The 23,491-nt window shown below is 52.9% G+C and overlaps 2 protein-coding genes across 11 annotated transcripts in view; both read right to left on the minus strand.

The window, feature by feature from the left end:
• Positions 1 to 11,447, minus strand: part of SFXN5 (sideroflexin 5) — a 125,312-nt gene extending 113,865 nt beyond the window's left edge. For 2 of the 8 annotated variants that reach the window (XM_041756678.1, XM_041756677.1), the window contains exons 1-3: positions 9,771 to 10,421; positions 1,678 to 1,751; positions 341 to 409 (exon numbers count right to left, since the gene is read on the minus strand). In XM_041756678.1, the coding sequence (XP_041612612.1) occupies positions 341 to 409; positions 1,678 to 1,751; positions 9,771 to 10,287 (660 nt within the window). In that variant the 5' untranslated portion in view covers positions 10,288 to 10,421. Of the gene's footprint in view, positions 1 to 340; positions 410 to 1,677; positions 1,752 to 3,480; positions 3,540 to 9,770; positions 10,422 to 10,935 lie in introns of those variants that run through there. The other 6 variants (XM_041756681.1, XM_041756680.1, XM_041756683.1 and 3 more) reach the window with 6 other exon arrangements.
• A 1,257-nt stretch (positions 11,448 to 12,704) lies between these two features.
• The window catches only part of RAB11FIP5 (RAB11 family interacting protein 5), a 37,768-nt gene continuing 26,981 nt past the window's right edge, over positions 12,705 to 23,491 (minus strand). Inside the window, exons 4-6 of one of the 3 annotated variants that reach the window (XM_041756674.1) lie at positions 18,548 to 20,557; positions 15,110 to 15,299; positions 12,705 to 14,823 (exon numbers count right to left, since the gene is read on the minus strand). In XM_041756674.1, coding sequence (XP_041612608.1) covers positions 14,620 to 14,823; positions 15,110 to 15,299; positions 18,548 to 20,557 — 2,404 coding nt within the window. In that variant the 3' untranslated portion in view covers positions 12,705 to 14,619. The remainder of the gene's footprint in view (positions 14,824 to 15,109; positions 15,300 to 18,547; positions 20,558 to 23,491) is intronic. The other 2 variants (XM_041756675.1, XM_041756676.1) reach the window with 2 other exon arrangements.

Genomic DNA, 23,491 nt, shown 5'->3' on the forward strand with positions numbered 1-23,491 from the left:
AACTCAGAACAGTGCACATACAAAAGGTAAACTATACCTTAAGAAACCTAACATTAGCTGCAAGAGGAGGGAATTGGGTACTGAGAGTATACAAAGGATACTTTTCATTCCACTGTAACACACCTGTACCATCTGAACTTTGTAATGAGTGTGTCGTTCAAGTACTGGGTAACAACTTTATTAGAGTTTGGAAATAATAATGATGCTGTATATCTACTTTGAAGGGATGTTGTAAGATGCAAATGGAATGAGACAATGTGTATAAAGTATACACAGAGATGACCCATGGATCTTCTACAGTGACAAAGGGCCTCCGCTGAGAGTGACACCCATGACTTACCTCAGTGACAAAGAGCGTGCGAGGATCGATGATATCCAAGAAGTGCCTGAGGCGACCATAGAACGATGTCTGGAGAAGGGGTGGGAGAGGAAAGTAGATCAGCTGCCGTCAACCATACTCTAGCCCCTAAGGACCACACCCCAGAGCTTACCCTTACCATTGGGGTCCCACAGCCCCCGGACTCCCCACTGATGACTGCCAGTGAGGCCTCACTTCTTAGTGACTTGAGGACAGTTTTCCAAGGTCTGAAGGCTTTCTAAAGTCAACTCATACAGACCATTAAGACACTGGATGACTGTCCCAGGTCCTCTTCAAAAGGTCTCCCATTTTCTCCCTTCTTCTCCCAAATCCCTGAGATTCACTCTAAGCCTTCTCCAGTTCGCAAGCACTAGTAAACACACAGGCTGAAAGTGAGGTCTGGGCCCAGCACTCTCCAGTCTTCCCTGGGTACCACAGCCTCCCTACCTTGCTCTGGACCTCTCAAGTGATGCAAGTTCCCCTCCAAGGTGCAGCCTAGGCTCCGCCCCCAGAGAAAGCTCCCCACAGGTAAAACTCAAGCATGACAGTACCCAGCTCACAGCCTTCAAGCCCTCCTTTACCCATAGGCCTGGAGCTGCTATGAAGCTGAGGACAGGGGCCTGCTTGCCCTGGCCTCGCCCCGGAGCAGGGGCCCCTGAAAAGGAGGGCTTTGTGCAAAGCAGGCCACAGGCATTAGCCCACAATGAAAGGAAACCGAGCAACGAGTAACCTTGCTACTGGGCCCTCTTCCCATAGGGAAAAAGCCAAGCTCAAGGGGGTAAGAAGATGCCAAGCTGGAGGACAAAGGGGAAGCTGCAAACACTGGGGGTTCATGCCTCACTACACTCCAGGCTCTGCCCCAAATCCTCCCTGGAACCCCACAGCTCTCTCAGCACCATCCTCTGCTTGGTGAAGGAAGCAGAAGCCTCTACACTCCCTCCCTTCCCTTGCTTATTAGGACACCAGACCCTACAGCCAACTTCTGCTGCTTTCTCTTCCCAATAAAAATCCTGCAATAGTCCTCTGTGCATACCACGCCCCATGCTGCCTCCACTCTCTGCTCACCCCTTGCATGGAGCACCCACCCTCTCCACCCCCTACCTCCACATTCACAGACCAGATCAAGGCTTGGCACTAGTCCTTAACTACAACAGTTGCTGCTCTAACCTCTTATAACTCAAATGGCCTAAACCATTTCCCCACTTATACACAATGCTCACACTGCCATCCTAGCAAAATTTCCCCCTAAATATTTAGTCTAAGGAAACAACCAGAGATGTTCAAAGGTATGGTCAGATGTACATGCTGACGATGCTCACCACTGCATTCTTTATAAAGATGGATGGTTCAGTAAGTAATGGTCCATTCATACAATTGATCACTATGAAGCCACCTAAAATCATATTTTCAGAATTTATGACATGAAAAAATGATTATGGTTTCATGAAATGCATACAACTAGAGTAATTCCAATTTAAAAAAACAAGGAGATAAATAGAGCTAGATGGACAGTATGTGAATAGCAAAGACACAGAATGACATCCAGACCCTGTTCTACTAGAATGAATCCAGGGGTCCTTAGAGAAGTGACAGACTCCAGAGCTGGGGAAGAGAAGAGACAAGATGAAACTGGTTCATCTTGTTGTCCCAGAAAGTAATGAAACTGCCAGCCCACAGAATGATGGGGACATGTTAAAAGGACAAAAGAGGAGCAGATGGACATTATGTGGCTCTGGATGTGACACCTGGGAACTTCATGGTGTCACTCAAATAGTATTCTGGAGGGACTGCATCTAATCATGAGTAGACATCTGGCCAACCCAAATTGAGGAACATTCCATAAAATAACCAGCCTTGTTCATCAAATATGTCAATATTCATGACATGAAGACAAAAACTGAGGAATTGGTCCCCATGAAAGGAAACTAAAGAGAAAGACAACTAAATGTAATATGTGATTCTGGACTGTATCATGGGAAGATACTCTCAAGCACATTACTGAGACAATGGACAAAATTGGAATAGGGATCATTGATTAATAAAAGTGTTCTATCAATATTAGATTTCTGAATGTCATAACTATACTTGAGGTTATTCCTAGACACCAAATGTTTGTACCCCTCCCCAAATGCACATGTTCACAAATGAACACCCAATGTGATGGTATTTCAAGGTGGAGCCTCTTGGAAGCAGTTAGATGAGGGCAGAGCTCTCACGAATGATATTAGTGCCCTTGTAAAAGAGACCCCAGAAGGCCCCCTGGTCCCTGTCACCATGTAAGAACACAGAAGATTGCTGTCTGTGACATAAGAATCAAGCCATCACCAGATAACGAATCTGCTAGTGCCTTGAACTTAGACTTCCCCACCATTGTGAGAAACTCGTTTCTGTTGTTTATAAGCCACCTAGTCTATGGTATTTTTTCAAAGATTTTTTTGTTATTTATTTGTTCATGAAAGACACACAAAGAGAGGCAGAGGCATAGGCAGACAGAGAAGCAGGTTCCTCATGGGTAACAGGAATAGGGGTGATTTTTATTTCTTTTTAAAATGAAAAAAGAATCTGTATAATATACAGAATATTCTATTTTTAAAAATATATATTTAATTTAAAATACTATCTAATATATTACTTGATTACAAGATCCTGAAGGAGGTAGGCTTCTGGATGTTCTTTCCATATCCTCATGCTCTGTGGCTCCTAGTTTCCTGTCTCACACCTAGAAGGGGCCTCGGCAGCATACCTGCCACAAGAATGAATGAGTGGGCAGGTGAACAGCTTGTGGCCTGAAGTCTGTCTAGAAGGGATGGAGCCCAGGCAGGGCTTCCGAGGGAGAGACTAGGGATGGAAAGGCGCAACAGTATGGCAGTTAGTGGCCCAAGGAGGGAAGAGGAACAGCAGGGCCAGAGGTGAGGGCCTAGAAGGGGAGCAGCCAGTGGGAAGCAACCTCTTGAAGATGGTCCAGGGGAGATGTCTAGCCTCTAGCCTCAACAGGACAATTGCCCTGTTGTCTGGCACTGTCTTCATCCCGTCCTAGCTCTGCTGGCCCCCTGCATCACTCTCCACCATGGCCACTGAGAGACGGTCCTGTGTCAAACACTTTGCTCCACAGACATCCTCACCTCTTTCTGAGCTGGACTCAGGATCCATCACAGTGAGCAAGTGTTCGAGAAGCCGGGTCCCTCAAGAAAAACAAAGAACTACGAAATACCATGATTAGAACTTAAATGAAGCATCAAAGGTGTGGCCCAGGGCCAAACTTACAGTCTGACAAAGTCACGTCTCCTGACTCACTGCAGTGAGGGAGGCCACACAGCAGAGGAACTGTGGGACGCATCACCAAACGGAAAAATCGAGTCAGTATAGAATTCTGGGCAAAGATGGAGTAAAAATCAAAGGACATAGTGCTTTAAATAGGCTCAAAACAAAGCAAAGCTTTGGGGAAAGGGGTCCATCTAGGTCTGGACTGAGAAATGGACACAGGGTCTGGTTTCCTTAGAAACTATAAAATTGGAATGCCTGGGTGGCTCAGTGGTTGAGTATCTGCCTTCAGCTCAGGGCATGATCTCTGGGTCCCACATCAGGTTCCCCACAGGGAGTCTGCTTTTCCCTCTGCCTGTGTCCCTGCCTCTGTGTCTCTCACAAATAAATACATAAAATCTTAAAAAAAAAAAAAGGAAACTATAAAATTAAGATAAATGTGGAATGTCGTGTCCAGAAACTGCCTATTTGAAGCACTGCCCTTGGGTTAATTCTCTGAGTCCAAGTGACTTAGACACACCTATCAAGAGGGGGATGTTTCATTCCTATTCATTATTTTAAACAGCAAAGTTGCTGGCAACCCTTAGTCTTGGAAAACAAATGCGTGGTGAGTAAGGAGGAGTGGTCACTCAAAGAAGTAAGTAACTGGGATACTTTACAGCTGCAGCAGGTCCTGGTGAGAACTGCTGATTCTTTGTAGAAGAATCAGGCAGATGTCTGTCATTTCAGACTGAAAAATGGCAGAGAAGGGTCTTAGTCTCTCAGGAGGAGTTTATTTTTATTTTCTTGAAAGTTTTCAGTGTCTGCTTTTTTTTTTCTCCCCTCCAAAATTCAGCTCCCATCTTTCTCCCTATCAATCAGTGGATGTTTTTCCCTTGCCTTCTTTACCGGACCAAGGAGTCAGCCAAGTGGTTCCTTCTCTTTCCCTTCACAAGAAAGGTGAGTCAGCTCCTTCTCGGCGGCCCTGTGACATGAACAGCAGGCCTTGGGAGCAGCAGCTGAGGGCCAAGGCCTGAAGGAAACTGGCAGCCCTCCATATATACCTATACCAGACGTTGAAGTCACAGCTCTTCCAGATCAGGAGTAAAATAGGCACTGAACCTATAGCCCAAATGCAAAAAGGCTGAGCCACCTCAGCAGTCTTTAGCCAGGCTGTGCAATGAAACACTGGGCAGCCAGCCCCAAAGGAGGTCTTCCACCCAGGGATTCAACTTCTATTGGCTGGGGTGGGTTCCAGGCATTGGTGTCCATTTAAAACCCGCCCAAGTGATTCTAGTGGGCAGCAGGAATTGAGAGTCACTGGACTAGAAGATGTTGACCCTATCTGCAGCACAAACCACCTCCAGGACCAGCCTGGGAGACAGTCACTCTCCAGCCTATAGGATGTAAATGATTAAGACACATAACTACCTGCAAGGCATCATCATTCTGGAACCTGAGTTTAGGCAAACTGTATAAGAAACCTCCTTCCCACCTTCCAGTTCTCAGCCCTCACACAGCTCTCATCCTGGACATGAAGAGTGCACTTTCCTGTTCCAGCCAGATCCTCCCCCACAAGGAGCTCTGTGCAACCCACCTGCTCTGCAGCCTCAGTTCATTTCTGAGTCTCCCATGCACACACAAAGCACACTCACACCCCCTGTCAGCCTAGCAGCTACGTGACTCTCCCAAAGGAGCAAGGAAGTTGAAAAATAAAGCAAACCAAAAAATCCAACTTATTTCTGGGTAGACTAAAACACAAATGGAAAGCAGCACATGTATTTGCTCCCTGTCCTAGGACCCAGTTTGCCAAAAACGCTGTCTGGGCCCAAAGCAAGTTCAGGAAAGCAAATGAGCAGGAAAAGGAAAGGAAGAAGGAGAACACAGTCAGGTCACAGAGCTTCCTGAGGAGCTGTCCTATTGTCTTCTTCCCCTTCACTAGACAATATGGGGCAGTGGTTAAAAGCATGGACTGAGGGGTGCTTGGGTGGCTCAGTTGGTTCATTATCTAACTCTTGGTTTCGGCTCAGGTTGTGAATTCAGGGTGGTGAGGGTGGACTCTGCTTAAAATTCTCCCTCTCCCCCTGCCCCTCCCCCTCCTCTCTCCCTCCCTCTCTTTCTGTCTCTAAAATAAATAAATAAATCTTAAAAAAAAAATAGGCATGGACTTTAAATTTATAGGAACAACAGGGGACAGAAGAACAAGTTAAATAATACCACAGAACTGCCATTAGCCATGTTCAGCATGAGAGAAGCTCTACAAGACGGACAACAGTTTCTTCAACAAATAGAAAAAAAGAAAGAGACAGAGAAGGAGGACCAATACATGAGTCAAATATAATGTGTGGACTTCTGGGTTTCTGATTCAAACAAACCAATTATTTAAAAAATGGTATGACAATCATGGAAATGTGAATACTGCAAAGGACCAAATGTTTGTACTGCCCCCCACACACAGACACACACAAAGTCATATGTTGAATCTTTTTTTTTCATTTTTTAAATTTATTTATGATAGTCACACACACACACACACACAGAGAGAGAGGCAGAGACACAGGCAGAGGGAGAAGCAGGCTCCATGCACTGGGAGCCCGATGTGGGATTCAATCCTGGGTCTCCAGGATCACACCCTGGGCCAAAGCCAGGTGCTAAACCACTGCGCCACCCAGGGATCCCCCCATATGTTGAATCTTAACTTCCAATATGAGTGTAAGTGATGGTATAGGTGGTGGGGCCTTTGGGAGGTGCCCTCGTGAATGGGATTAGTGCCCTTGTAAAAGAGACCCCAGAAAGATCTCTCCAACTTTTCTACCATGTGATGCTATAGCTAGAAGGTGCAGCTGATGAACTGGAAAGCCAGCTTTCTTTCTTTTTTTTTTTTTTCTTTTTTAAGATTTTATTTATTTATTCATGAGAGACACACAGAGAGAGAGAGAGAGGCAGAGACACAGGCAGAGGGAGAAGCAGGCTCCATGCAGGGAGCCCAATGTGGGACTCGATCCCAGGACTCCAGGATCACACCTTGAGCTGAAGGCAGACGCTCAACCGCTGAGCCGCCCAGGTGTCCCAGAAAGCTGGCTTTCATCAGAGTTTGCCGGTACTTTGATCTTGAACTTCCAGCTTCCAGAATCGTGAAAAGTAAATTTCTGTTGTTTGTTGGCTACCCCATCTAAGGTATTTGTTATAGCAGCCCAAATAGACAAAGACAAATTGTGACTGGTTTTAAAATAATTATTTTAGGTGTGTTAATCGCACTGTGCTTATGTTAAAGTGAATTAAAAAAAAAAAAAACTCTCTGATACCATGTAAGAAAGAAGGCATTTCACCTCTGTGATATTCTTCCTCTAAAACTCAATCTCAGTCTAACCATGAGGGACACTAGACAAACCCAAATTGAAAGATATTCTACAAAATGCCTGACCATTACTCCTCAAAACTGTCAACGAAAAGTCTGAGAAGCTGTCACGTACCAGAGGAGGCTGAGACATGACAACTAAATGTAATGTGGGATCATGGATGGGATCCTGGAACAGAAAAAGAACATTAGCATAAAAAATAGTGAAATCCAGTAAAGTCTAGAAGTATAGTTAATAGCAATGTTCCAAAGTTGGTTTCTTAGTTTTGACAACTCTACCAGGGTCATATGAAATGATAGTGTTAGGGGAAACAGGGTGAAAGTTATACAGGAATTCTGTTATCTTTTTGTCTTCCATAAATCTAAAATTATTCTAAAGTAAAAAAAAAATGTTTTTAAAAAAGTCCTTATTTCCTAAAGATACCTACAAGCAGGTACAACTAAATGATTGACTGTCTGGGCATTGCTTTGAAATAATTCATTGGTTGGAGGGCGTCTGGGTGGCTCAGTCAGTTAAGCAGCTGCCTTGGGCTCAGGTCATGATCTCAGAGTCCTGGAATAGAGCCCTGAGTGAGTTGGGCTCCCCGCTCAGGACTCCCTGCCCAGTAGGGAGCCTGCTTCTCCCTCTCCCTCTGCCCCTTCCCCCCTGCTTGTGCGTGCTCTCTCTCCCTCTCAAGTAAATTAAATCTTTAAAAAAATAAAATAATTCATTCGTTGGGATTGGGGGCATATAGATGAAATGAGGCTAGCCTCACAGTGGCAATTGTTGATGCTGTGACGAGTGGATCATTCTTTGATGACTGTCTCCACTTTTGAATGTCTGCAAACCTTAATAAAACAAAGATCCTGGAGACAGAATGCCTAAAAAGTGAGTTAATCTGCCTGTGTGCTGCAGGTTCCTCACCTATCATATAATGGATAATTGTATCTGACTCATAGAGTTGTTGTGAAAGTTCAATAAGTCAATATACCAAAAAGTTGGAACAATGTTTGGCTACTATCATCATCTTATGGAGGAAAAGATGGTCAGAGACCAAAGCCCAGCAAGACAAGCCATCTTTCTCTACCCTCTGACACTACTCAACATCCTTTCTCCCCCAGCCCTCTTGCACAGAGATCGTTGAAGGATGGAAGAAAGGCCCTGGGGTGACACTAGGGGGGTAAGAAAAGACTTCTGCACCCAGGCTTGCAGAAAGCAATGAGACCAGTTGGGAACTGAGGGTGGTATCCCTGGAGTGGGCTCTGGGAATTGGGCCCTGGATTATGAGCCATTCAGGGTTCTACTGGCTGAAAGCAGCTAGTATGGTGGAAAGGAAGCTTCAGGGTGGGGGTGGGGGTCTGATTTCAGGAAAAAGAGGTCAGCTGGGGTGGGCCATGAGGGACTTTGGGGCCCCTTCAAAAGTGAGGTCTTTATCTCAGAAGCAGGGGAAGCCACTGGAGAGTGTTTAAGCGTGTGGTGGGGGTGGAGGGGAAGGAGTCACCTGATCAGACCTGCATTGTTGAGACTGCCAAGTAGAAGAAGGAGGCCTTGGAAGGGGCCCAGAGTGGAAGCAGGGAGACCTGTTAGGCTTCCACAGTGGCTCAGGACATAGATAGATAATGGGAGCTTGGTCTAGGATTCCAGCAGGGGAGACTAGTGAATTTGAGAGCTGTTTTAAGAGACGAGAAGTCTGTGCCTCTGGTTGTATTTGGAGGGTGAGGAAGAGAAAGGGAAGTATGCAGGGACTCGCAAGTTTCTTGGGAGTCAAATGGGTAGCAGTTGGGCTGCTGCACAGCAGGGAGTAGTATGGGAGGAGCAGGGGGGTGCCAAAGAGCAGAGAGAAGTTCCTTAACATGGACAATCACCTCCACTGTGCTTTATGCAAGTCACTATGCTGGAGGAAGGGAGCTTCCAGAGCAAATACAACGAACACTTTTACTGCCCTCAAGAACAGTGCCAAAAAGAGATAGACCAACAATGGCCGAATGGAGGGATCTCAAATGTGCATTTATGGCTCTAGCAGTGATCACAGCAAAGGCCTCAGTCCAAAGTTACTGGGAAGTTCTTACCAACTGTGTGTTGTGTGACTGAATGTCCCAGAACAGGTACCAGAACAAAGACAACCCAGAAATCTTTATTCAGCACATGACCATGTGTCTAGCCCCACCTCGGGGTAAGATGGAGACAAGGAAGGGCAAGATCAGCTCCTTCTCTCAAAAGATGCACACCAGTGTTGAGGAGAACAAGTAACCACACATTAGTATTAGAGGAACACCGGACAGAGTGTCACTCAAGGTGCCCTAACAGGATCCCATTTGGGGTGGCCAAAGTGGGAAGCAGGAGAGAGTCAGTGATCTCCCACCAGGGGTAACATACCACAGGAGAAAGGGAGTAAGCGTTTCCAGAGGAGGGGGCCTGCATGATCCTTGAAGAATGAGTAGAACGTGTGTGTGGAGGGCTGGGAAAGGGGGACAGCCAACGAAGGGTCGCCGGGGTCCAGGCAGAAGCATCCCTGACAGTCTGGCCCTAGGTGGCATCCTACACTGGCAGGTAGATGCCTGTCTCGCCTCGGACATCGACATGCTGAGATGGTTTTTTCTTTCTTTCTTTCTTTCTTTTTTTTTTTTAAAGGAATTAAAGTCCTGTTTTAAAAACAGTAAGGACATTCTCTCAGGAGGCTCGGGAAGCGGGGGCGGGGGCAGTTCCTTAATTATCAGCAAAGCTGGGTGCACCACTTTGCTGGAACCAGTCGCTCTCCCACACAACCACCACCATCCAAAAAAAAAAAAAAGCAAACACGAAACACACACACAAAAAAAAAACACCTCACCGACCTTTGTACAATTTCTTTCTTCCTGCAAACTTCTTTCCGTCCACCTCCGCTGCCCCCCACCCAAGGCAAGCCCGCGTCGCGTCAGCCAAGCCTCTTTGCCCTCCTCCTACTAAAGTCCGCTTTGTCGGCGCTGGAGGCGGTGGAGGCCGGAGGGCGAGAGGCTGCCCGAGGCGTGGGAACGGCCCCTCCGAGCCTTCGGTCCCGGCCGCACGTCCGGCCCGCGGGTTCGAGCCCCATCTCCGTGGCCCCGTCGGGGGACCCCCGAGTAAAAGGGCCACTGTCACCCCGGTCCGCAGAGACCCGCCGGGCCGGACCGAGCCGCGCGCTCGGCGGCGCCAGGACCCGGGTGCCGAGACCCGCGGGGGAGGGGGCGCCCGGGGAGGGGGGAGGGGGAGGGGGAGGGGGAGGGGGCCGGGGCGGGCGCCCGGGTACGCGGACTCCCGCCACAGCCCGTGGCCCCCGAGGATGACACAGCGTTTCCTCCGCACCCCGCCTCTCCCCGCACATCCTCGTTCCATCCCCGCCGGGGCACCTGCCGACCAACTCGCTGCGTCAGCGAACCCCCGGCCGGAAGGGACAGGGGTCGCCGGGCCGCGGGGTGCCCCTCGGCCGGGGGCCCTAAACCGTCGCGCACTGCGGACCCGGCGTGGGGTCGAGGGCTGGGAGCATGACCGCGGGGTGCGGGCGCTGCCCGGGGAGCTCCGCAGCGGCTCGCAAGAATGTCAGTCCCCACCCCGGGAAAGTTAGAAGGCATCTCGGTCACGCCAAGTCGTCCCCCGGGGCCGGAGCCGAACTTTCCGCCGCGAGCGGCGGGCCACGCAGCCCAAAGCGACCCTGCAGCAGCCGCTCGGACCCGGGCGCCCCCGATCCCCGGCAGCGACCCGCAGCGGCCAATCGCCGAGCGCCTCGGGCGGGCAAGGCTGGAGCGCGCGGGCGGCCGACGAGTGACGGCGCGGGCGGCCAATGGGGAGCCGCGGTGGGAGTCCTCGCCCCTCCTGCTCGCCAATGGGAGACGGACGGCTGTAGCCAAGGTCCCCGAGGCAGTAGCTGCCGGCTCCCGGGTGGCCGCGGGTCAGAGACCCCAGGACTAAAGGGGGTTGTGGAGAGGAGTTTGCTCGCCCTCCCTGTGCCACCCGCCGACCCTCAGACCGTAGCCCGGTCCTCACCTGCTGGAAGCGGGGTTTGCCCAGCTGGAAAGGAGGTGCATCGGTCGAGGTGTTAGCGGCACTAGCCGCTGCCGCCGATGCTGTAGTCGCTGTATCCGCCATGGCCACTGACGCCTGCAATCTCCGGCCCTTTTAAAATGTCCCTCCTCGGCCCCCGCCACAGCTGCTTCTCCCGATTGGCCATAAGCAACCGCAGCGAGCCGGAGGCGCAAGGGCTTGTGGGGAGCGTAGTTTTTCTCGTCACGGCGCTTGGCAACCCTAGACTGCGGAGAGTTGCACCGACTCAGACCCGGTCTCGGTTCCCGCCGCCAGTTCTGCAGGGCTCGGCAGTATGGGAAGAGTGTGCGTGTACGACTCTAAGGTCGGGGCTTCCCCTCGCCGGCTACCTGCCCCTGGAAGCTTGGCCGCGGAGGGCATCTCTCCTGAAGCTCTAGCCCGGAAGAGCCCTCCTCAAGCGGGTCCGACCCGGGCCCAGAGGGGTAGGGTCACTCCCGGAGGCTTTCTGCAAGGACTTGCACTGCGGAATCCTCGTGCAGTTTCCTCGGTCGCTACCCTGCCCCTCCCCTTGCGCTCTCCGGCCACCCTGACACTCAGTTCCAGGAGCGTGCTCCCCGCCCCTGACCCTTGAACATTCTGTACCCAGAAAACTCTAACTTTTTATCTTTGCCTGACTCTGGCTCTCCTGACCTCAGCCTAAACATTGCGTTTCCCGATCCGTTACCTTACTTCCACAAAACCCACTATATGCTCCTATAGTATCTGACACTTTTTTGCAGCCCGCACGCACACTTAGTCATTTATGGTTTTACATATGTGTTTCCCTATGTGTGGGTATAAGGTCCATGGGACAGGAGGTGTGACTTTTTGATTTACTGCTAAGTACTCAGTGCCAAGCTTAGGAGGACTCGAAAACAAGGACTCAAATATTTATTGACTATGTGAGTTAAGCAGTGGGAGCTTCAAGAGCCCCGGCATGTTCCACTTCCTTTGTCTAACTAAGGAAGATACCTCCCCAGCTTAATTCCCAAGCAGGAAGAGAACTGGGAGTGGGGAGTCGGGTTCAGTAGTGTTTATTAAGCACTACAAGGACCTTAGGTAAGAGAGGGTAACCCATATCACAGAGCAAGACACTAGCAAGGATAATGAACGCGCTTGTGCAGAACAATTTTGGTATATGTACTGCCGAAGCAAGCACTACACTTGTGCAGAACAGAGCAGAAGATTCCCAGCTGAATTACTTGGTCAGCAAGCCAGGCTGGGAGGCTGGGGGGAGGGGAGGGGAAGCTGCCTATTTTACTGTCCAAGAGGTCAGTAGAAATAATTTTGACCTTAGGGAACCCTGTTTTAGGTCCTTCATCTCATGGTGAGGTACAGTGTTGGCCCATGCCTGCTCGTCTTTCCGGACAATGCATGATCTATAGAAGTCAGTTCCTCATCCATCAACAACAACTACCAGAAACAGACTATATTCCTAAAGCTGGAGAGAGGTGCTAAGAAGTCATGGGAAGCACATGCTCCCAACTAGACTAAGTGATCTCAGAATTAAGAACCAAGTCTTTTTCCCCCTATATTCCCCCACAGTACTCCATAAATGTGGGTATGTTGGCAAAGAAAAGACTGAATCCAGGCCACTGGGCAACACACTGTGCTGCTGCCCCTGGTGTTAAGACGGAGGTGGTGACATCCCCAAAACCCCATCACTGGCCTTCTCTCCCAGGGAAGCTTCCTTTCCTTCATTTATCACAGCAGGAACACAAGAGAGTCACCGGCAGTATATGAACCTTTTATTCTTCATAAAGTGCTCAAAACATGAAGAACAAGCTCTTTATCAACAGGAGTTACAACCAGGAAGACAAACAGCAAAGCAGAATCGTGCCTGCTCTCTGCCCACCCCATCTGCAAACCTCAAAGTTGTGGCCAGGAGCAGAGACAGCCAACCAGAATCTTGGGCTTCAACTCAAAGCCCTTCCAGAGACATCCTTGCCCCGGGCACTTTGGAGGCTCACAAAGAGGAGCAGAAGATTGGGGTCAGGGCTGGTAATGAGTAGATCCCAAAAGAATATGTAGTGGAAGAGTGCTCCCCTTACCCCCAGAAGAGACACCTATGTGACCCCAAATGAACCCCCAGGAAGCATGACCCAAGACCTAGACACCTGTGGACACTTTCCTCAGCTTTGATGGGTAAATCTTAGGGTAGGTAACATAGGGGCTTTCCCCTCATGTGGGGGGCTGCTCTGCTTCATCCTGGCAGAAGTAGTCACCCACAGAGCGTATCTCCTTCCAAGGCTTTCAGAGAGATCACAGAGGCCCTCTCAGGAAGAAGAGGCAGTCCTAGAGGGGCTGTCAGAAGCTTCTACCTCCTTGCTGGGCCAGAAGTATCCTCCTTCAGCACCTCCTCACCCCAAAACCTTTGCTAAAGCACAGTACCCCAAGTCACTAAAGGTTCCCTTCAGATGCCATGGGAAGCCTGCCATGTTTTCTGCAAGCAAACTAGGGGCTGGGCCAAAGGATGGACACTTCATTTCAAGGTGCACTGCAGCCAAGCCAGGCAAGGCCATGGGGCAGAAGGGACAGGCTGGGAGAGCAGCTAGTGGATGACAGAAGCCCTTCTTAGTTGGGGCTGAGGGAGGAGGAAGAAGGTGGCAAGAAAGTTAAAGGAACAGTGGCAGCTTCGCCAGACCCTTAACAGAAATTAATTCAAGGGGAGAGGCACAGGGCACAGCAAGGCTGACTCCTCCTTTCCCATTTCTGGGCCCTGACAGATCTGGCCCCATGTGCTCAACAGGAAGGGAGGGGGCCACCAAGCAGAGGGAGAGGTCTACATCCAGAGGCTCTTGACCCCACCCACAAAAGGCACATTTTAATTGGTTTCCAAAAGTTCAAACCCTGCAGAATCAGAGTTTTGGCATCTGGACAGGCAACAAAAACAAAGGTGGAGGCTTGATCCCCAGCATAAGCATCCCGAAGCCCTGAGGCCCGTGGAGGGACCCACAGCTTGGAGGTGTGCAAGGAGGTGCTCTCCCCACACTTGCCCCAACTCTCCACACATTCACACGCGACACTCATTGGGAAGATCAGAAAGAGGGGGTAGCCTGGAAGACACATCATCTCCCTCCATCCACACGGCACTCGCTCTGCAAACTGCTGGAAACACACATCATCAAGACACAGCAGACACAAGACCAGATCACATAGGCTCCTTGCTCTCACGGGAACAGACACGAGGCTCCCGTAACTGCAAAATGGGCAGCTTGGTTCCTACCACAGCCCCAGTAATCCCTCCAGGGGCTGGAGGCAGATGAGAATAAAGATTTAGCCTTGGATGAGATGACTGACCATTGTTGTGGGGTAATAAAGTGTGTCCCGGATGCCGCATCAAATTGCAGCACCCCCTTGTTCTGACTTGAGGGCTAAAGCCTTCGTTCCAATTCCCTGGAGCCCTCGAAACTAAGGGATACGAAAATAGGTAGGTGGGAGAGACCCAGGGCTCCCAAAGACACACACGTTGTACACGGAACCTGATGCTTCCAATCGGAGTCCAAAGGGTCCCCCTTCTGGCAACCCTCATGGAGGCAGGAGGGAGGGAGCAAGTGACAATGGAGGACAGACTGCAGCCTGCCTAGGTAGAGTGAGTTCAGCGGGAGGGAGGGCACGCCAGCCCTGTTTGGGCAGGGATGAGGAGGGCTACTTGGGGGGGTCCGGGGGTATCTGCAGCAGTGTGGGTGAGGTCTCCATGATCCGCACCAGCAGCCGATCAATGTAGCTCTCCAGCTCCTGCACATGCTCGTCCCGCTGGCTCAGCTCCCGCTCTCGCTGCAAGAGCAGGCTGATGAGCTCGTCGTGGGTCAGGTGGTAGTACTTGGCCGACTGGTCCAGCACACCTGAGTCCTGAGGCCAGGGATGAGAGTGAATAGGGCAGCCTCGGGCCCACCAGCCCACCTGCCCACTCACACCCAGGCTTCACCCCTACAAGCCCCCCCCCCCCCCCACCAGAGCGGCCTCTGCCTCCAGTGCAAGAGACAGCCTAGCTGGCTTCAGGGCTCTGGCATGGGTGACCAGGCCTGCTCTTCCCTCCACTCTGCCCAGCACCCCGCTCCTGCCCTCAGGGCGCCTGACCTCTCCCACAGTGCCACGTGTCTGGTCTGACACCCCCAGGCACTGGGCTGGGTCTCACCTTCAGCCTCTTAGTGTCCACAGTCTGGCCAACGTGGGGGGCTGGAGCCACCGGCTGAACGCTGCCAGATGTGACTGTCTTGAGCTTCTCCAGCCCACTGCTCAGAGCTGTGCTCAGACTGGAGCGGGACTGCTTCTTGTCTGGGCTGCCCTCCAGGGAGGCGGCACTGAGCGGCTTCACAGGGTGGGGGCTGTGGAGACAGAAAGGAGATGCATGATGGGAAGGGGTAAGGCAGCACAACGAAACCATGGGGCCACATTCTCTGCCGGGCCAGCAGGCCTGCTGGACAGAAACCACCATTTGGTGGTGGCCGTCCTACATGGCCAAGGCCATGCACCCCTCCTCCTGCCTCACTGCTCTCCTCACTCACCCCACTGCCTCCCCCCTTATCCACTTTTCCTCAGAAGCCTGCTGGCCCACAGCCTTCCCTGCACCTACCACCAGGCTTTACCAGGGCCACTTCTATACCACCCCTCCTTCTTCCATTCTATAACCCTTCCCTGGGGGACTGACCAACCTCCCAGTTTCCCCATTCTTTCAGGACTGGGGATTTCCAGGCTATAGGACTGGTCCTCCACCAGCCATCCACCCTCAGCCACGTCCCATCTCCCCTTCCTCCTCACCCAGCCCCCCACCCCAAGCATGTAGACTGCATTCTGTCTCTAGAAGTTCTTACATTTCATTGATTCCTCAACCTATCAGAACAGGACATTGGCCCTGCCAGCCCATCACAAGTGTTCCTGCTCAAGTCTGCCAACCCCTCAGCCCTCAACTTACTGAGCTTTCTTCGGAGCTGACACTTGGATCACTACTTCCTTTGGCCTGCTCTCCCTCATCCCTGCTCCCACCCCAAGACTTCCATCTGGTTTTCTGACCTCTGATAGTCTCTTCTCAGTCTTAACTGCTAGCCTGCCCTTGGATCCCTCCCTTCCCCTCCACAGCTCCCATCTCCAGCCTGTACCTCAGCCCTGAGCAGTAGGCTCATATAGAGTTGGAGGCTGGCTCGCTCCACTCCGGGTCCAGCTTGGGCACCTCACACTTGCTGCCACATTTGTCCTTTCCTGTGTCCCTCTCAGTAGGTGTGTGGCTCCAGCCAGACACGTGGGAACCCGTCTCATTCCCCCACCTCTGCTCCAGGGCTAAGAAACATCCAACCCTGTTGCCTCTCACCTTCCCTCGCATCATCCCCTTCTCTCCAAGCCAGTGCTAGCTAAACTTCCTTCAGCTGCAAGTGCTAACTCACCTCCTTGGAGGGAGTCTTGCCCACCTCCAACCACTCTGTTCTGCTGTGGCTTTGATGATCTCAGCCTCTCCAACACTTAAACGGCCTTTACTGGCTCCCTACCAGGTAAGAAAACATCGTCCTTAACAGCATCTGGTCTTGCCCTTTCCTTCTGGGCCTTTTCTCCTCCACACAGTACAGCAAACCAGGAAATGTGCTCTTTCTCACTTTCAGGCTCTTACAAAAACTGTCCCTCTGCAGACCACTGGCCCTTCACCTGCTGGCCTGCTAACTCAAACATGGCCGGCATGTTTCAAAGGGCGAGGCCACTTCCTCTAGGAAACTTCCCTGATTCCCCCAGGCCGACTAAAGTGACCCCTCCCCCCCCAGCACCCTGTGTCCATGACAGGTATGCAAACTGCAAGCATCAGGCCCCCGAATCAATTAATCTTTCCCCAAGGGATCTCTTAAAATCTATGCTTACTTCACAGAGGAGTTGAACCATTCAGAAATAGGAAGCAAACTGGCTTAGCCCAAAGCCCTGAACTCCACTGGAGGCGGGACAACCCAGGCCTAGAGAGGTCAGCTCTGCTACTCAGATAGGGCCCTGGATTCAGTCTCACAGCTGGGAAGGGTGGCAGAGAGGCCAGGTAGGGGGCAGACAACAGGGAAAACAATATATCTCCCCCCACCTAAGAGTCTGCATGCATTAGAGATGGGAGCTTAAAAGCTGCTCTAATGCTACCTATGTACTGTGCCTAGGGAGCGGAGGAGTAGCCAGGTGGCATAAAGAAACCCTGAACATCTCCTGGGCTCTCAATCTGATTGTCCCCAAACATTGGAGGGACCCTGGACCCCAAAGCTCTCAAGGACCCCATTTCCTCCTCTGAGAAATGGCAAGAGCTCTATTTGGCCCATCCACTTCATGATGGAAGGGACATGCCGAATTCAGACATGAAGCCAACTCTGAGGGCAATAAACCTTCCCAAGGTAGTGAGTATAATTACAAGTGAGGCTGGAATACAGCAGGGCCAGCTAAGGACACTGTCATCACAGCAAGGAAGCTGTAACCACCTCCTCTCCCTCACCTCTGGGAACTGCTTCTCCACCCACCACTGGAGCAGCAGCCAAGGGGAGCCCAGATTCCTTCCCTCCCACTTCTCATATATCAGCATGGGCCCCTGGCCCAGCTCTTCATGGGTGCACTTCTGTCTTCTTCACTGGATTGGGAACTGTCCAGGCCTATCTCAGGGACAGTGTCTTTCATCTCTATCCGGTGCCTGACACTTAGTGGATGCGCAGTGAATTTGGACAACTAAATGTATAAGCCTACAGGCCAGGAGCCTGTCCTGCTCCCCAAGACCCTCACCAGAAAAATCGGCCCCCTCTGTTCCTCCCACTTCTTCACACTGGGCTCCTAGGGTACTAATGTCTTTCTGGACTTTGCTGCCCCTATAAGTCCCAAGTGACCTGTGTCTCCAGACTTCAGCTCTGGTCACCCCTCACCAGTCAACCCGGTGAGGTCATAGCCTCATAATTCTTCCCAAACAGACCAATGCCACGGTGATCACACAAGCATCCAGAGTCCACCTGGCACAGTCCTAAGCACACTGGGACCACCCCCTGAAAAGGCACAGACGCAAATCAATAAGGCACCCAATGGGGCTACAGACCCCTTCTTCTGGGGTTTGGGGCCCAGTAGTTTCATTTTTCTTTTTCTTTTCTTTTCTTTCTCTAAATAGCTCTTGGGCTTTGTCTCTGACCTCAGCATTGGTCCCCCCTCTGGCTCTCTGCCTTCCATAGCCCGCTGCCCTGGGCCTGCTGTAGATGATGTGGCCCCCATGTAACAAGTGTCACTGCCCCCAGAACGCAGCTCCCCTTGCAGCTGAGTGTCTGAGCTCTTATCCTCCTTCCCTTGCCAGTCCACACTGGCTCAGCCCACTCCATTCCTCACTCCCTGCACCTCACCCACATCCTCCTCCAAACCCCTGGTTGGTGGGGTACTCTGCTTGTCTGAGGACCCAAAGAGCAGTTTCAGAGCTGGTGCCACAGAAAGGCTCCCTTCTTCAAAGCCTCACCTCTCCTGCCTCAGGGTAAAGGAGCCCTTCATCTGCTCCTGGACAGGCTGAGGCTGAAATGTGAACCTCAGCCCCTGGGCTACTTTGCCCCCCTCCTCCCATCTCCTCTGGAAGAGTATTCTCAGGGTGATAGCTCACCTGGCACTGGACTGTGGCTCCTCAGCTAGTCGTGTCTCCAAGGGCAGAAGCACAAGCGGGGAGGCTGGGATAGTTGCAGCGTGGTCCTCCCCAAGTGGGGCAGGGGAGCCCCCAAGGGAGGAGGCTGGCTCCCCAAGGGTTGGGGAGGAAGAAGTCAGAGGCCGAGCTCCAGGCAGAGGAGAGCATGGAGGGCTGGGCCCCCCATGGCAGTGGCTGGCCCAGGGTGGCAGAGGGGGTGGTGGAAAAGCAGGCTCTGGCGGGGTGGGCAGCTCTTCTGGACCAGAGACGATGGAAGAGTCCCTGGACCCTGGAGGGGATGTGAATGGGAGACTGGGGGGGTCTTGGCTCCTTTGAGACAAGAAGGGGTTCAAAGCATCCTCCTCTGAGGTGCAGAGGCCAGTGTGTTGGGAGCTACCTGGCAGAGACTCAAGCCCCTCTCCTACTGGTCCCTGGATCTGGGCGTCAGGACCCTCAGGGCTTTCTCCTTTCTCCGGAGCCCCCCAGATCTGCTGACTCTGAGGAGCCAAGATCTTTGAGTAACCGGGTCTGGGGGTGGGACCCTCAGGGCAGCCAGTGGGCAGGGATAAGGAGAGCCCAGACACAGGAGGACTGATACCCTCCACTACATCTTCCAGGCCTGGACCCCCCAACAGGGTTCCAGAAGAATGGCTGTCAGACTCTGACCCAGGTGTCTCGCCCTCCTCCTCGGCCTCCTGTGGACCAGCAACCAGTGTACTTTGAAGGTCGTCTTCTCCTCCTGTCTCTGCCCCCCTGCTTCTCAGCCCCCCTGCAGCTGCCACCACTGCCGCTGCCTCGTCTTCCTCCTTCTCCTGGGAATGTGAGGGTGTGAAGAGGCGTGGTGGCTTGGGAGGTGGCCTGCTGGGTTGCGGTCCCTGGTCAGACACCTGCTCTGGTTTGGACTTTGCCTCAGGCTCCGGCTCCGGCTCCGGCTCCAGCTTCAGTGGGGGAGGCCCCTCATTCCCCCTGGGGCTCACAGGTTCTGGTGACTCTGGCTGCATCTGGGGAGGAGGCAGCTCATCGGACTCTCCCCGCAGGACCAGTGAGGACATCTCAGCTGCAGGAGAAATGGTGACCACATCCCAAGGCCACGAATCCTCGACTGTGTTGAGCTCATGCAAAAGCTGGCCTTCACCTTGGGAGGCCTCTTCCTGGCCCTCAGGGGTGTCATCTGTGCCAGGCAGCCTTTCCCACACACTGATCACTTCTGGGGAGCTAAACAGAGACGTCGCGCTGTCTGCTGGACTCTGCCCCGCTTCCCCTCCTGGGGCCGGCGGCTCCCTGTCTGCTTCAGAGTCTGAGGCTCTCAGGTGCCGCTGGGCTGATGTAGAGGGCAGAACGGGCCCTACAGACCCGAGGGGCCCTGGGTCAGCCACACTGGAGCTCTGGCGGTCCAGTCCCAAGTCCAAAGGCATCCTGGGCTCCAGTCGCACACTGCTCCCACCTCTTCCTCCTCCCCCAGGGTCCCCCCGGGGCTCAGATGCCTTCACTGTCATGGCCCCACGGCCTTGCTCTTGCAGCCCAGTCACCTCCAGCCCCACTCCTCCTGCAGGGGCCAGGATCTTGCTCCTGGCCTCTGGACGCAGCCTGCTGGCAGCAAAGACGTTGAAGGTGTCTTTCCACTCAGGCGGGGCTTTCCCAGGGGAGGCCAGGGGGGTGGGGCTGGCCCTGGAGGCACTGGGGAGAGAGGGAGCAGGTGAAGGAGAGTTTAGTGCTATGTCAGCTAGGAGTTCCTCGAAGAAAGGGTTGCTCTGCATGGAGGTGAGGAATGGGTTGGTGAGACCCAAGAATCCAGATGGGGTAGCTTCGGGGGCGGCGGCAGAGGCAGCAGCAGCAGTGGCAGCAGCGGGGGAGGCGGCTGCAAAAAGGTTAGTGCTTAGCATGGGAGCAGCGGTGGGAGCAGGAGTGGGGAGGACCGGAGCACAGGGGGAGCAGGGGAGGTGGTGAGGAAGAGCAGCTGGGTCAGGTTCTACCTGAGGAGACACGTCCAGGCTGTGGAGGGAGACAAAACCATGAGCCTCCTGGTTAATGCCAAGACTGGAAACGCCCCTGCTGAACACCACGCACCTTGCCAACCACCACCCCCACCCCTCCTTGGCAGAGCTACCACGTGCCACACCCACACGGGCTGGGCTCAGGCATGTGAGCCAAAGGACAAAGGGAAGACCCCAACATGTAATATTATGAGGTGCTGCCGAAGGAGGAAGATGCTGGCCAAAGCTCATTTCATCCCATCTGCAGCCAGGATCCCAGCCTCAACCAAGTGCTCTTCCACTGACCCATAGGCTGAAGATTTGACTCCACACCAGACTTATGCCCACAGAACTAATCAGAAAATGCCTTATATCCCTTTAAGGACTGAGAGAGGAAAGAAATACTAGCTGTTTGGAGGGGACAAAGAGACCGGAGAAAGGCCAGGCCTAGAGATCCCGCTGGACAAATCCAGCACTAATCGAACCCAGCAGGGCCCCTGGAATTCTGACTGCTGGAACAGAAACTGGCCCCTTGCAGAAACAGGAGGTAATGATGAAGCAGGCATCAGACATGACAAGATGTCAATGAAAAAGAACCCGCCTTTCTCGTTTCTTGGAAGGGGTACCATAACCTGCTGAGGATATCTACTGTCAGGCGTCCACATGGCCCAGCACCCCACAAAGGGTACCCTTCACCAAGGGACCAACCTTGAAGTCAGCACTGCTTGGGAGATGAAGGCTGGCATCTGGCAGAAGCAGCAACTCTGGATGTCACCAGGGGCCTCCTGGGTGCCCCCCCCCACAGAGGGACCGCCGGTACCCCTGGGAAATCCATCCCATGGCAGTGGACCTACACCCTCACAGACACTAGAGAACACTGGTTAGCCTTCAGGACCCCTCCAGGGTCCTCTCCAGGAGGGAGCATCCCCTGCACTTGCACTTCACCTTTCACCTATGGTGCACAGCTGACTTCAGGGGTGTGAGCAGGAACAGACTCTTGAAACTAGAGCTCTTGGCTTCCCCTGGACAATCCCAGGAGACAGTGCAGGTAAGGGGGGCCCCACTTCCCAGTTTTAGCATTCTGACAGTGATTTGCAGCTGCCTTGTAGCTGGGCCCACCTGTCAGGCCCAGACCTGGGTGGCCTCGCCTACTGCCTGCTTCTTATCTTCCAGCCTCTAAGGCCCAAGACCTCCATTCCATGATCCCTGTCCAGGTGAAAATGCTGCGGGACTCCTATGCCTCCATCTTCTCCACTCAAGCTGCTGCTTTTCTCATGGGGGAAACAGAGGGCAAGCCTGGGGGTAACAGAAGCCAGGCTTTACCAGCCAGCCCATAAAGAATGCAGGTTGGGGTTGGAAGGGCATCTCTAGAAGGAGGCCAGGAAGTCTGGAGCTCACCAGAAATTCTTCTGGGAACCAGGGCCCAAATAGAGCAGGCCACACACAGAGCTGGGCAGAGGCAGGGCCAGCTTGTCTACAAACACCAGGGGAGAGGGGGTGGGGGCAGGTAACAGGAAGGAGTCTAGTTCAACCAGCAGCAAAGGTGGCCTTCCCAAGATAGTCTGTGCATCTGTGATCTCAGCCTCACAGGTAGGGCACAACCAGGTTCCAGACCCTGGGTTTCTCTTAAGAATCCAACTTCCAGAAACCCTCCTGACTCTTTTGCCCTATAACTCCCCACCCCAGGGTGACTTCTCAGCCTCATACTACCACCTAGAGATTGGGGTGGGGGGTGAGGTAAGAGAGTCCCATTGACTCCCACCCCACCAGGCTTCCCAGCACAGCTCTGCCTCTGTGGTCCTGACATGGCAAAGATATTGAAAAAGGGCAAATCCTGGGCCCAGAGTCCCAACCCCACAAATGTCCCATCTCCCTTTGCTCCAAGTAGGGCCACAGACAAACCCAGGCATTGGTGCTGACCTCGGGGACCACGGAGAGCCATGTACCACCGCCATGTGGGTCCTGGCCCTGCCGCCATTCTGCCCCCCACTCCCCCAAATACACTGGAGCACCCATAGCAGACACAGCCCAGACCTGCCAGCAGGACCCAGCCCCCAGAAACTGGGCTACTCTAAGCCACCTCTCTCCAGTCCCCTTCATGATAAGTGGCCAGAGGAGTGTGAAGGGAGAGGGCTCCATCAACACTAAATGGCACCTAGTTTAGCTCTGCACACTGCTCCCTCCACCCCCAGCCTTGGCCTGGCTCTACTCACCCTTGAGGTCTTACAATGATCTGGCTAGCAGTCGGAACTGCAAGGCAAGAGACCTGCAGGGAAGTAGGCTGGGAGCCCCAGGCAAAGCTAGCACTCTCCCTTCCACAGGCTCCCCAGAGGTACACACAAACCCGTTGGTATGGAACCAGCGAAGGGCTTTCCCTAGAGGAAGGGACTCCAGGTGCCAGGCCCAGTAGATTCCCAAGAGAGCATCCTGTCCATCCCTCCTACCCAGTAACAACCCCCCCACCCCGCCGCCACCCAACACCTCCCTTGCCTTGCTCTATGCCAGGTACACACTCTGAACGTTCTTACTTTAAAACGTCCCCTCCTTGCCCTCCATCTGGCACGGGTCAGAGACACTTTCCTATGTGTGGTTGTCTCTGCATGTTATGCTCTGAGGGCAGCACCCACTGTGGCAGCCCAGCACAGCACCATCCCCACACCATGCAGAGAAGACTTCAATGGGTACTGACTTGCCTTCTCCTTTAGGAACAAAGTGGGGGGAAGAAATCAGAAGTCCAAATGTCTCTGCCCCCGCAACCTGAGGGAATAAAACTTCAGGGCCTGCGGGAACCTGTCCCTTAATGCAGGAAGCACCTGTTCTCTCTTGACGGCCCCCTTTGCTTCAACACTGCGTTGCTGGGCAACTTACTACATCACCGGGTGGTGGCCTCTGTGGCTGGAGGCCAGGGTTCACTGGTGGTCAGATCTTCCTAGGCTCACATGAGCAGTGTGTC

Source organism: Vulpes lagopus, chromosome 5 (genome assembly GCF_018345385.1).
Source record: "Vulpes lagopus strain Blue_001 chromosome 5, ASM1834538v1, whole genome shotgun sequence".
In the NCBI taxonomy this organism is placed as follows: Eukaryota; Metazoa; Chordata; class Mammalia; order Carnivora; family Canidae; genus Vulpes; species Vulpes lagopus.